General features: G+C 50.0%; 1 protein-coding gene across 1 annotated transcript in view; it reads left to right on the top strand.

Moving 5' to 3' along the window:
* The window catches only part of SYT13 (synaptotagmin 13), a 42,626-nt gene extending 29,545 nt beyond the window's left edge, over positions 1-13,081 (top strand). The window contains exons 3-6 of the mRNA XM_061152278.1: positions 862-996; positions 2,482-2,783; positions 7,126-7,255; positions 9,123-13,081. Of these exons, the coding sequence (XP_061008261.1) occupies positions 862-996; positions 2,482-2,783; positions 7,126-7,255; positions 9,123-9,427 (872 nt within the window). The 3' untranslated portion in view covers positions 9,428-13,081. The remainder of the gene's footprint in view (positions 1-861; positions 997-2,481; positions 2,784-7,125; positions 7,256-9,122) is intronic.
* Positions 13,082-13,459: the final 378 nt, after the last annotated feature.

Below are 13,459 nucleotides of genomic sequence, written 5' to 3'. Positions count from 1 at the left end.
TAAATACTCCTCTGTGTTTCTACCCTTTAAATTAATTCTGAAAATTAAAAAAAATTAATTTCAATTTATTTCAAGTGAAGTCTGCTGCAGCTGCTGAATCCTTTTACACTTGAATTATGCCTGACTAATGAGAATCTTCCAGATGTTTGGCTGCAGTTCAAGTGAGGGGAAGAGTGAGTGATAACTGTAGTTTTAGTAACTGAATTAAAGATAAGGTCATTCATTTATTCAGCAAGGAATCACTGAACACGCACTAAAGCCCACTCTACTCTCCCTAACCTTGACTCATTGTTTGACATTTATTTCCAGCCATGAACTCCTTCCTGGAGAGCATGGATTAGACTCTGTAGAGAGTTGGAGCTGGAGATGGGCTGGGGAAAGATTTGCCTGACACAGGCTGACTAGAGCCACATATGAGGTGACAGTTTCCCGTGCTGAAAACTCACCAGGGGCCAGGCCCTGGGCTAAGTGCTTTTCTCACTTGATTTCTTCTAATGCTCACAGTACTTCCAGGAAGAAGGAACCTCTGTCACTCCCATTCTAAATAGTTCAGCCTTCTGCCTGTCATAGTCCAGGCAGTTGTGAAACCGAGGTTCAAAGAAGTCAAGTAACTTGTCCAGGGTCACATAACTGTTATGTAGCAGCTCAGGGCTGACCCCAGAGCCCAGGTCTTGCCCACTGGGCTATGATGGTCTCTTGAAAGGTGATGCCTAGGACCACAGGGGGTGCCACCATGCTTTTGCACCCAGTTAGGAAGCTTTTGGTTTGGGTTCGTGGCCTAGCTGGCAGAGATGGAAAAGTCATGTGCTGGAAAACAGGATCCCAGTGCAGGCAGCAGTAATGACTTTACCTTCTTGACAGGTGTGGTGGAGGATGTCTGTGTAATGGAGACCTGGAACCCAGAGAAGGCCGCCAGTTGGAATCAAGCTCCCAAACTTCACTACTGCCTTGACTATGACAGGCAGAAGGCTGAACTATTTGTGACTCGTCTGGAAGGTATGCTCTTAGCTGACTTTCACTGCCTTCTGTATGTCTGTCTGCCTGAGCATCTATGGCTGGGGGGAGCACTGGGGGCTAGATGAGCACTCTGCAACAAACAAGACCCTGAGACGTGTGATCCTCAGATACACAGGGGTTTTTCCTCTCTCTCATATACCAGTCCAAACTGGGATTCCTGCTTGGTGGCCATCCTTCCTCCAAATAGTGATTCAGGGACCAGACCCCTCCTCTCTAAGGCCTCCTTGTGGCCTGTGCCTAGCAGGTGGAAAGATGGGGAGAATAGGGAGAGGGCACAACTGTCCCTTAGAAACTGTGACCTACACATGCTTACTTCCCGTTGGCTGAAACTAAGTCGCAGGACGGCTGGCTGTAAAGAAGGCTGGGAAATGTGGCTTACCAGGTCCCCAGTTAAAAGAATGGGGTTTTTTTTTGTTTTGGTGAATGGTAATCATCTCTGTTATAGATGTTTTTAACATTGAACAGGGCTTTGTGCTGGACACAGAGGGTGTTCTGAATGGTCAGCAAAGCTTCTGTAGTCCTAGAACCAAGCAGTCTTTCCTATGGGATCAGATTGTGCCTGGTCTCCCTACCCTGATAATTCATTTTACCATCGGCAAACAAAGCTAAGACTTTGCAGAGGACATGGGGCTAAAAATGGGCTCCTCTGTGATGCCTGGAAACTAGAAGCTGGGAAGGAAAAGCTGGAGTTTTGTGTTTAATTTTGCTTTTTTGAGGGAGTATTTATCCTTTTAGCTTTCTTTTATGATTTTTTTTTTTTTTTTTTTTAGTGTTTCATAGACTTTCTTACATTTGGTCTTAACAATAGTCCCATTTTACAGGTTTGAAAACTAAAGTCTAGCAACATCAAGTGACTTGTCTTAAGATCACTCCGGCTATTTGGTGCCAGAGTCGGGACGAGGCCAGTTCCCCTGAAGCTCAGCTCAGGTTTCTTTCTTTTAGGACACATGGCCTCCGTTCTTTATCTTCTCCTTCTGAGTAACAGGAGATACCACTTTGCACATTGTCATTGAGGAACCAGTCATGAAAGCTCCCCAGGTGCAAACTGGAAAGGTCCAGTGGGAAAGCATTAAGAACTCCGAGGTTCAGAACGTAAAGCAACACTCATGAGGTTGTGGCCCAGCGATTCACATCATAAGTGGTTATGTGATAAATATTTAAAATAGAGAACAAATGAATTACGGTATCCACAGCAACCCTAATAAAAATCATCAGCAGTTTGTGGGCCCTGGCACCTTGGGGAGGTCTCGGAATAATGAGAAGGCTCTCCTATTTCCAAACGACTTCCTGAAAGGCGATCTCACAAAGCCAGGGTGGTCAGCCAGCCCCAGTGGGGTCTCTTTGAGACCCCCAGGGTCATGGCCGCTAAGTCAGATCCTGCAGCTCACAGCAGGGCCATTCTTCTTGCCTCCCCGTGTCGCTGACGAGCCCCCCGCGTCTGTGCCGGTTTCTCCCTGGCTGCAGCTGTGACCAGCGACCACGATGGAGGCTGTGACTGCTACATCCAGGGCAGCGTGGCCAACAGCATGGGCTCCGTGGAGGCCCAGACGGCCCTCAAGAAGCGCGAGCTGCGCACCGCGTGGGAGGAAGGCCTGGCGCTCCCCCTGGCGGAGGAGGAGCTCCCTGCAGCCACCCTGACGCTGACCCTGAGGACCTGCGACCGCTTCTCCCGCCACAGTGTGGTCGGGGAGCTGCGCCTCGGCCTGGATGGGGTGTCCGTGCCCCTGGGGGCCGCCCAGTGGGGCGAGCTGAAGACTGCAGTGAAGGTAAGGTCGCCTTTCCCGGGGGTGGCAGGGCAGGACTGGGCCAGTGCTCATGAAACGAGCTTGGAGACCTTCCCAGCCTGGGGATGGGAGTCTGGGCAGGGAGGCAGGGTGTAAAAGTAAGGTGGAGTCTTGAATAGGCTAGGAGGGGGTTGGTTAGAGGAGACCGATAGCCCAGGCTTTGGGGACTCCTGGGGTCTAGTCTTGCTTCTAGCTTGCCAGGCACAGACACCCCTACCCCTGGCCTCACCATCATGGAAAACATCACACTGTGAGCGCCCTGACTCTGGTGCTGACGATGTTCATCCCCATCTAGAACCATTCATACTCCCTGTTGCGTCCGCTGTGTGCCAGGCACTGCAGGGGAGAGGGGCACCTCTGCTCCCAGAGAGTACAAGCCAGAGGGAGAAACCGGAACAAATGACGATGACGATGGTAGTGGCGTGAGACTGATGATATCTGACTTAAGACACCCAACAGGGGCCTAACTGAAGGGCTCTGGGACAGAGAGTTCTAGAAGGCCTGCTGTGCAGTGGCGTTTGTGCTGGACTTTGAAGGAGTGACCACGGCTGGGGGCCCAGGTTGGGTCTCCGCACCCCTCCCCAGCTGCCGGAGCCGTGACTGGAAAACAAACGTCTGCTGAGACGTCGCGCTGTTCAGAGAGGTTCCTTGGAGAGCCAGCCACCAATCCCCATAGGCCAGGGCAGCGAGTGGGTCAAGGAGGGTCAGGGTGCGGGACAGTGTGGTTATTTAGGCCCTCATCCAAGGGCCTGCCATGATGGTGCCTAGAGGGACCCTTCTGGATGGCCAGTCTCTCAACCAGCTGGCCAGTGCCTTCTCTGGAGGCTATATAGCCTGCATAGCCTAAAATAGTTACTATCTGGCCCTTTATAGAAAAAGTTTGCCGACTCCCATGAATAATAAAATTAGGAAGAAAAGTAGTAATTTTTGAGCACTTACCATCTATCAGTTGCTATGCTTGGAACTTTACCTGAATTCTGGCCCTAATGAACAAAGCAGGACTGATGACAGGAGTAAGCATTGATAGGCAAGAGAAGTGTGGCTTAGAGAAGCTCAGTAACCAGCATGGGGTTGCCCAGCTGGGACCTGGCACGCTCAGCCTTGAGGCCAGGTCACTGTGCTTGTAAAGCCCGCGTTGTCCTGCCACTGCCGTGGGACATAAGTGCCCGGTAGTACAGGAGCCGTGGTCAGCAGGCGCCTTTCCTGAGAGGAGAGTATGCTTTCACTCCCCACCTACTACAGTCTCTTCTTGGCCTCATTTTCCTCTCTTTCCCCGGCTCAGAAAGTTGATAAACATTGACAGCCACTCTCAGCTGGAACCAGGCTGTTCCCCAGCACGCTCTCTACTGTGCAATTTGGGACTTGTGTGGAATTACAGCTGAGGCCCCTGGGGAGAGGCACCCAACACGGGGGTTTATTCAGCTGGTAATCCAGCTTCCTCAGGAGATGGAGGGGCTCCACCTCCAGGCCTTTGGAGTGTTTGGCACTGCCCACAAAGGTTGGCAGTCCAACAGGTAGAAGTCTCAGGCACCTACCCGGCTTCTACCCTCTGCCCTAGAAGAAAACTTACTCATTCATTCCACAAAGGTCTTTTCCGGTTTCCACCATGTGTCGGGCAGTGTGCCCGAAGCCGAGGGCACAGGAGATGAGGACACAGTCCTGCCCTCGTGACTCACTCACCCTAATCATCGCGCTCATTGTAGCCGTCACGGTCCCACAAGTACACTCCCGCATCCACTTGGACCCCTGGCCTGTTTGCCACGGATAAGAACAATGTCAGGGGGCAGCGTGGAGTCAGAAGTCAGAGGCGGTGCTCCCAGTGTAAGTGGTAAGGGAGAGCCCCCATGGCCAGGCCAGAGAGCCCCTCTGCCTGACCCGCCAGAGTGGATCCTGCGGGCTGATTTGAACAAGGTGGGTGGAGCCATCAGCTGCTGTAGCCCACGTGTTTGTCTTCTTTTGGTTGGAATGGGTTAAAGGAAGCACTGGCCATGCTTCCAGTTTCTCACCGGAAGATGGTCAGCCAAAAGCGGCATGTGCATCCCTGGGGACCACAGAGTGACCCACTCCAAGGACAGCTGGAGTGATTCCCTGAGAGCCCGAGAGAAAGACAGGGAGCAGGAAAAGACAGGAAGAGGATGGCCAAAGAAAAAGGGTTATTTTTGTCAGCAGGTACTTTCAACAGCAGAGCCGAGGGGGCGGATGGCTGTGGTGTCGCCAGCTGGGCTGGTCTGGGGCTTTGGGCACCCTGCACAGAGCCGCGGAGCCCTTCACGGGCTGCCGGGTCCAGGCTCCTCTCACTTGGGCACCATGTGGCCAAACCTCAGGCCAACACCTGTGGATGGACCTCCAAGAAGTGCCGCTGAAGCAGAAGACTGGTGCCCGTCCCAGCTCAGCCAACACCCCACTGGGTGCCTGGACAGGTGCCTGAGCTCATTTCCTTCACCGTGAAAGGAGAGGTCTGTCCGTAGAGGATGCTGGAGGACCACGGGTTTAGGACTTGGGCTTTGCTATCAGACCAGACCCCCATTCGAGGCTCAGTTTCACTACTGAACAAGCTACATGGGGCTTCCTGGTGGCTTAGACCATTAAGAATCTGCCTGCAGTGCAGGAGATGTGGGTTCATTCAGTGGGTCGGGAAGATCCCTTGGAGAAGGCCATGGCTACCCACTCCAGTATTCTTGCCTGGAGAATTCCGTGGACAGAGGAGGCTGGTGGGCCACAGTCCATGGGGTCCCAAAGAGTAGGATACGACTGAGTGACTAAAACATGCACCACCCCCCCCCCCCCCCCCGACACACACACACTGTTTACATGACCTCACACAGTGAAGTTCACTCTCTGAGCATCAGAGATTCAGACTTAAAATGTGAGCCAGGTCAGTATCCCTCTTACCCTTGTCGTCAAGATTAAACAGGATGTCTCACCCTTCCTTCTCACAATATGTATTACTTGTCAGCTGTGTACTGGGTGCTGGGAATAGCTTTGTGAGGATGACAGCCTCAGTGGATAGATATTATAACTGCTCTTAGCACAGAGTGTGTTGTGTTAGCTGCTATGCTTAATGCCATTACCAAAGTTCCTGGCAACTCCCGGAACATTCCATCACACGACTAGCCACTTAGGGCTAGTTGAATTGTTGCAGTCGTATTGAAGACATGTTTCCTGAATGAAAGGTGTGACCCAATCAGAGGGCCATCCAGCTTCACTCCCCAAACCCTGTCTCCCTTTCACCCAGAAACAATGTTCCCAATTAATATTCTCAAGAAGTAGTGATTATCCTTTCTTGATAACTAATGATAATCATCAAAGCAAGGGTAAAGATGCTGTCATGTGCACCAGGTGCAGTTCTAAGCCATTAAATAATTCCTTATTTAATGTTTACCACCCTATTGGGTGGAGATACTATGGTTCCCATCTTACAGATGGAGGAAATGAAGGTTTGGGAAAGTGAAATAACTTGCCCAAGATCATGTGGCTAGTAAATGGTGAGATCGGAATTGAGACCCAGATGGTCAGATTCTAGAGTCCATACGCTTCTCTCCACCCTTAGACTGTGACCTGCCTCCTGTGGGGACTCTCACTCATCTTTGTCCCTCATTGGATTTGTTGAAATTCCAAACAAACTCTTGCAGGAATCTCAATGGAGAGACTCTGTAAAGCCGCAGACGGGGGCATAGACATGCTGGATGCTTCTTGAAGGCATCAGCAAAACGCAGTTCCTGTGAGTGTCTGTGGTGCGTTAGCTCCCATCGTATGCCTGGCCTTTGTTGACATGGCTGGTCATTCTGTAGGCCAAGCCAAGCCCTGCTCAGCATTAGTGCATCACATTATTGACTCTCTCAGCCCTGCAGGGGCTGGAAGGGATTCTTTTTCCAAGCAGAGTAATGCCTTGCAACATCCCGCTGCTCCAGGAACCTGATCAGTCAATGCAGAGATTTTCAAACTAGAACCCTAGGGTTCTGTGCAAAGATGCCTGAGCGGGGCACAGGCGATAAAGTGAGAGGAAGTCCTGGCCCTCTGTCCCGGCCGCATCCTGAATGGTATCTCTTTGATCTGTTTGGTATGTTGGGTTTGAATATGAGCTGTTTAGAAAATCACGTTTGTGGCGAATGAAACAAACTCATATTGAAACACAAGCTGGCATAGGATCCCTCTGTGCCCTCCTCCCTTCTGCAAGCCTGGAGAAAGCAGCCCTGAGGGGTAAGTGATTTCTAGGATGCCTCCTGGATACAGCTCCAGGGCGACCCCAGCCTCAGCAATAGTGACGGGGCCAGAGGGCATCCCTAAATGAGGCTCCCCTCCTGCATCCCTTCTTCTGTTTCAGGAGCCGTCTGCGGGGACGGGAGAGGTCCTTCTCTCCATCAGCTACCTCCCGGCTGCCAACCGCCTCCTAGTCGTGCTGATTAAGGCCAAGAACCTCCACTCTAACCAGTCCAAGGAGCTCCTGGGGAAGGGTGAGTGGGGTGTGAGAGGGGAGCCAGGGCCCCTCTAGGTATGTGCACAGACGGAGGTGGCACCTGGGAGGCAGTGGGGACGGGTGAGCAGGGACCTGGAATGTGAGTACATTTGTAGAGTCAGCCTCAGCTGTGTCCTCCACCCCAAGCTCACAAACCAGTTCTGAAGGACACACTCACTTCCCTAAAGTCATGTCCATTAACTCGCGGGCCAGTCCTACCCATTAGCGCCCAGGTGTCAGCTTCCTAGGGCTCCCACCTTGCAGATCCACTATGAGAAGAACAGCCTGATCCCTGGGTCACAGGAAGCTAGGATCAGACTGTAGCCAGGGAGTGGAGAATCTGGGCTGTAGGGGAAGCTTGGCCCCACCTTTGTCACCCAGACCTGGCTGGACGCATCTTCTGGGCAGGTGGTGGGTTTTCCCTTCTCCAGTCTCAGCTAGCCACCACTGTGCTCCCCACACCCACCCTAGACTCCTCTCTCTTCCCGGCCTTTGTCGACCTGCCATCCCCACACCAGCTGGGTGTGGGTGACGGCAGAAGGCGTGTGGGCGCTCAGGCGGAGGAGGCGTCTCTGCCCCATATACCCAAATAAACATCTCTTCAGTGCCCTGGAAGCCTTGGCTATTCCCTGGGGATACCCCAGCACAGACCCCAAGGCTTAAGGACCAAACAGCCTCTCTGGTCAGAGCAGGAAGGAAAGCAGCACTGGTCAGCCATGAGACACCTGGACCGGGAGCCAAGTGCTCAGAGCAGGATATAAATACATCGGTATTTATAGCAGGAAGCAAATAAAGAACTGCCTCTGCAGTCAGGACCTTTGGGCAAGAGATTTTTGACGAATGAAAAATCATCCGAGTTGGTCTGGCTGACAGATCCCTGAGCCAGAGGTCAGAAGTCAATGCCTTTGCCTCATCTCCTCTAGACAATTCTTTGCCTCATCCCCTCTAGACAATTCTTAGCCTCCTGCTCTTTTTTTTTTTTTTTTTTTTAATTTTTATAGCTCCTGTCAGGACAATTACAGCTCAACACTTTATCTCTCAAATATCTCTGTTGAAATAACAAACTAACCACCTGGGGGTGATAATTATAGCAATAAATACAGAGTAACAATTATTCTCACATTAGCTTTGGAAACCTTGACTGATGAAGACACAATCCCAGTCCAGGGCCTCCAGATGCTATGTGAAAGCTTGTCTAGTAACCTGCTGCCTGATTTCCGGGGTCGGGGGTTGGGAGCCAGGCAGCTCTACTGGGGTCAAGGCAGGCTGCCCTCACCCTCCATGTGGGGTGGGATCCTCCAGTAAAACTTGCAAAAGAGCAGAAGAGAAAAACTCAGTCAACCAGCAGGAGACCTGATATCTTAGGAAGAGACAAAAATGCTTAGATGGAGAACTTGAAGGGATGAAGACATAGGGATGGCATAGTGTTCCTGGTCTGAGTTTAAAATCAAGCTGCAGGACATCTGAACCTCATGCTGGGCCTGGTTTGATATGGGACATCAAGGCATCCAGAGGGGCTCTTGAGAAAGGTTTGCTAGCGGTGCTTCAGTGTGACCCTGTCATGGGCCATGTGACCCATGTACTGTGCTCTGATCTGTTTTTCATACTCCAGGCAGGAGCTTTTGCATATCCCCATATTCAGACCGACACCTGCCATAAAGTGGGCATTGAATTACTGTTGAATAAATACATGGCCCGTGAGGTGGGGGAAGGGATGGTGGAGCAGAAGCCTCAGTGAGGATCTAGAGCCAGAGACCCTGTCTCTCCATCCCCAAGAGGCAGCGTCACCCCAGCTCCCCCCGCCCCAGACCCCAGAAGCTCACTCCCGGCCCCTTCCTCTGTCTCTGTCCCCCGTCCCTCCCCAGATGTCTCTGTCAAGGTGACCTTAAAGCACCAGGCTCGGAAGCTGAAGAAGAAGCAGACAAAACGAGCCAAGCACAAGATCAACCCCGTGTGGAATGAGATGATCATGTTCGAGCTGCCGGATGACCTGCTGCGAGCCTCCAGCGTGGAGCTGGACGTGCTGGGCCTGGGCGCCGAGGGGCAGAGCTGCGTGCTCGGCCACTGCAGCCTGGGCCTGCACGCCTCGGGCTCCGAGCGCAGCCACTGGGAGGAGATGCTGAAGAACCCGCGCCGGCAGATCGCCATGTGGCATCAGCTGCACCTCTAGGCAGCCACCTGAGCCGCTGCCCTCTGGGGGCACAGTCTCCCTCCCCCCACCCCACTGCCCTCTGCCCCCTCCTCTTGTGCCCCATCCGCATTCTGACACCAGAAGACAGACGTGTGTGCAGAGACCAGGACCCTCTTCCTCTCCCATCACACTCCTGTTTCTTAAGAACGAGCAAGGATGGAGACAGGACATGTGGGTCAGAAGGAACGCGTTTTGCTGATCTGTGTTATTGAAAGAGACGCTTATCAAACACGGTCTGTGTGCAGGTTTTGCAGTGGGTGTCAGGCCAGATGCAGAGAAAGCTGAATTGGGGAAATCACGGAAGCAAAGAATGTGGCTTTTTAAAAATAAGTTTGTCAAAAAAGGATGACGGAAATGCTGTATCCTGGATCATCTCAAAAGAATTAGAGATGATCAGGGCGGGATGGAAACTCAGCCAGCATGAAATCGTTCTACTGACCCAAGACACTAACCCAGCAGTTCCCAAACAGTGTGTGAAGAATCACCAGCAGATTCCCGGACCCTGCTTTAGACATTCCAAATCCATCATCCTGGCTGAACCCCAGCAGCCTGCATTTTTAACAAGCACACAGTGGTTTGGATGAAGAGGCTGGAGCGCTGCACTTGAAGAAATCCCTTTCACAAAATCCCCAACTCAGTTCCACAGTCCTCGTCGGGCCCCCAACTCCCTGGGGCAGTCAGTGCCATTGCTGGACATTTCAACCATGGTGTGAAATTTAGAAGCCTCCGTTTTTAATTTTAGTCATTTGAATTCTTAATGTTCTCGTTTGTGCTTTTTTGGATCCTGCTCTTGGACTGAATTTTGTGCTTTCTATTGAATAACTGTATTGTTTCATCTCAAAATCAGTGTATATTATACTTGGGGAGCCCTCCCCTGACCAGGAGTAGGTGGGATTCCCCCATTAGTTATTGGGCATTAGTTGTCATGTCCACCAGCGTCACCAAAGTGACCCTCTGAGTCAGACTCCTTCCTTCTCAGCCTACCAGCCACGTGAGGGTGAATTCCATCTGGGGCACACATTAATTTAGTCCGGGTCTGTGGAGGGGGAGGAGGCTATGAGATCTTTTCAAGTGTGCCTCTTCGCTGTGTTTAGGATCTATCACTTTTAATTAGCAAATAATCAACAGCTAGGTTTCACATCGCTACCTGATTATTCCAAATAGCTGTCCACATCATTAATTATAATATTACAAGCCTTGCTCGAGTGGATGTAATATTTGCCTGGGTACCAGTATTTCTGGGTTCTGTTGCTGACCATCCATAAAAGCAGCCTAATGATATGGCAGCTTGGTCTCTGTGAATGATGCAATAGATGCAATTGTGCTCCCATGCCACAGGCACCCCTCGCTAGTAACAAACTCCAAGGCCACCAGCAGATCATTTTTAAGCTTCATGTTGGCAGCTGACCATCCCCGGCAAGTGCCAGACATTTCTAGAACCACGGACTCCGCCTCTGGACTTTTTAATACTGACAGCTAAACTCTGGGCCTTTAGAGGTCACCCTGGGTCCCTGATCCAGAAAAGAATTCCTTTCCTTCAGTCCTGTAACAAGTCAAGTCATTCTTGGTCTCTGCCTGAGAATTTGAGCAGAGACGTGTCATCTTTTGTCATCATTTTTCCTTTCTGGACAGCAGTAGGAAGGCATTTAGAGATAATTTCTGCCAATCTCCTGAGAAAACAGAAACAATATCTCATCCCTCATAAATGAGAAGATCTTTCACATAATTGGACATTTCTCCCATTAAGTCTGGCCACCTCCTGCCAAGTTTTTTTAGGCAAGGCATGTGTCACTGACTTCCCACAGCACATCTTTGAGAGCCCTCTCACCACCCTGGTCTCCCTTTTTTGGTTGGCATGCCAAAACAGCAAAGCATCCCCTGCGCAAGCTGACCAGTACTCAGTTCTTAGTGACAACTGCTACTCTAATCCAGAGGAGTCTGGATCCTAGACTTAAAATCAGGAAAGGTGGGTTCCACTTCCTTCTAAGTCCATGCACCTGCCGTATAGTCACATCAAAGGATGTTTGCAGTGAGCTCTCAGGGCCCCCGATGCCAGAATATCAGCTCCACCCACAGCCATCTATCATGAGGCATTCATTTCTTTGGCGTCAAAGGTTTCATTTTCCAAAATCCAAATGAAAAGGGTGTCCTTAAAAGGAGTCAAATGTCTCTGCTTGACATCTTAGGTGTCAGCCTTCATCTCACTGAACAGAAATAAGACGGATTTTGCAAGTGGTTTTGCCTGTTGTGTGCACTGGTGTATTTCAAGTACCTAGAATAGAGTTGACTCATCGACCCTTAATAAAAATGTGTTGAATGAGTTAGTGAATGAAGGATGGGTAGGGGGGAGTAGGAAGAAGAATATACATTTTTATCTAACTTGAATGCAAATCAGAGTCCTAGTTGAGTTCTTAATGGTAAGTTCATCAGAAACCTCAGCAGCTGGCCTAGAAATTCATAATGTTGAGTATTACCATTCACCTAATGACAACTTATAGCTCACTATGTAAATAATTGGGCTTCCCTGGTGGCTCAGATGGTAAAGAATCTGCCTGCAGTGATGGAGACCAGGTTTAATCCCTGGGTCGGGAAGATCCCCTGGAGAAGGGAATGGCAATCCACTCCAGTATTCTTGACTGGAGAATCCCATGGACAGTGGAACCTGGTGGACTGCAGTCCCTGGGGTTGCAAAGAGTCAGACACGGCTGAGTGATTTTCCCTTTACTTTTACTTCATGTAAATAATTAACACAGTGAGCTATAAGGATGAGGATATATAGATGAGAACATAAAAGCTGTGTTTCCCACCAAAACACCATCTCAGTGAATTTTAAATTACCCAGAGATATCAGACTGGCAGATGAAAAAACTTCAGTAATCTTAGCATCCACTTACCTTGTACCAGATACTTTTGCAATTGACTACCAGATTAGAGTAACTGGGTCTGTGCGAATACATCTGATCTTTTCTTTGAAAGAAACGCTTGGTCCTTTGCTAGTGAGCATTTTCTAAGTGCATGAAGCAGAGGTGAAAATAAAGGGAGAAACCATCTCCATTTGGGCTGTTGCCCGTGAGGTGACCTGGCTTTGTCACAGATACGGCGATGGGGATGGAAAACTGGGAGTCTAATCTCGTTCATCTTGCGACTCACTTCTTACATCAAGTCCGAATATGTTTGTTGAGTGCCTATTGATCAAGATCTTGCACACGTCTGCACATTTCAATCTGAGATATGGCTCTTGGTGTAGATTGAGTGATGAATCTCCCCCAGTCGATGCTGTTTGAGAGAGTTAGATGGGAGAGCAGTCCTTTGGGGCAGCTCCTTTGGGATATAAAGGAGTCCTGGGCAGCAGGAGACTGCAGCCTATGCCAAACAGAGGTGAGGACCATAAAAAAAAAAGACCTAGTCCTTGTGATTTGTTTTTGCTGCCTGTGTTTCCTGTTGTCAATGCTGTGTCTATTTTGCAGTCATGAACCGAAGCACAAAAAGACGCATGGGATATTGTACTCATATGTCTGGTGTCATACTTTGGAGCAAAAACCTTGCAGTGGTAAATAAATAACTTCTAACAGGGTCAGCTGCCTAGTGTGTGTGTGTGTGTGTGTGTGTGTGTGTGTGTGTTTAAGTTCCTGTTTCTTAATACTTTGGACATGGATTTCCCTGGTAGTCCAGTGGTTATGAATCTACTTCCTAATGACCCCACGCACCACAACTACTGAAGCCCTCACACCTAGAACCCATGCTCCACAACAAGAGAAGTCACCACAGTGAGAAACCCCTTCAAAACAGTGAGAATCCGCGCAACTAGAGAAAGCCTGTGCATAGCAGTGAAGACCCAGTGCAGCCATAAGTGAACAAACAGCTATTTTTTAAAAGATGAAGCATAAAAACAAAAACAAAAAAACTTTAGACATAGGCAATGCAGAAAAATAATCTGATAAACACACGTGAACTCCTGCCAAGTTTTATAAAACTTGACAAATACAGTTGAAATCCCCTTAGCCTCTCACT

This window comes from Dama dama, chromosome 1, assembly GCF_033118175.1.
Source record: "Dama dama isolate Ldn47 chromosome 1, ASM3311817v1, whole genome shotgun sequence".
Lineage (NCBI taxonomy): Eukaryota > Metazoa > Chordata > Mammalia > Artiodactyla > Cervidae > Dama > Dama dama.
This window is presented reverse-complemented; position numbering and strand designations above follow the sequence as displayed.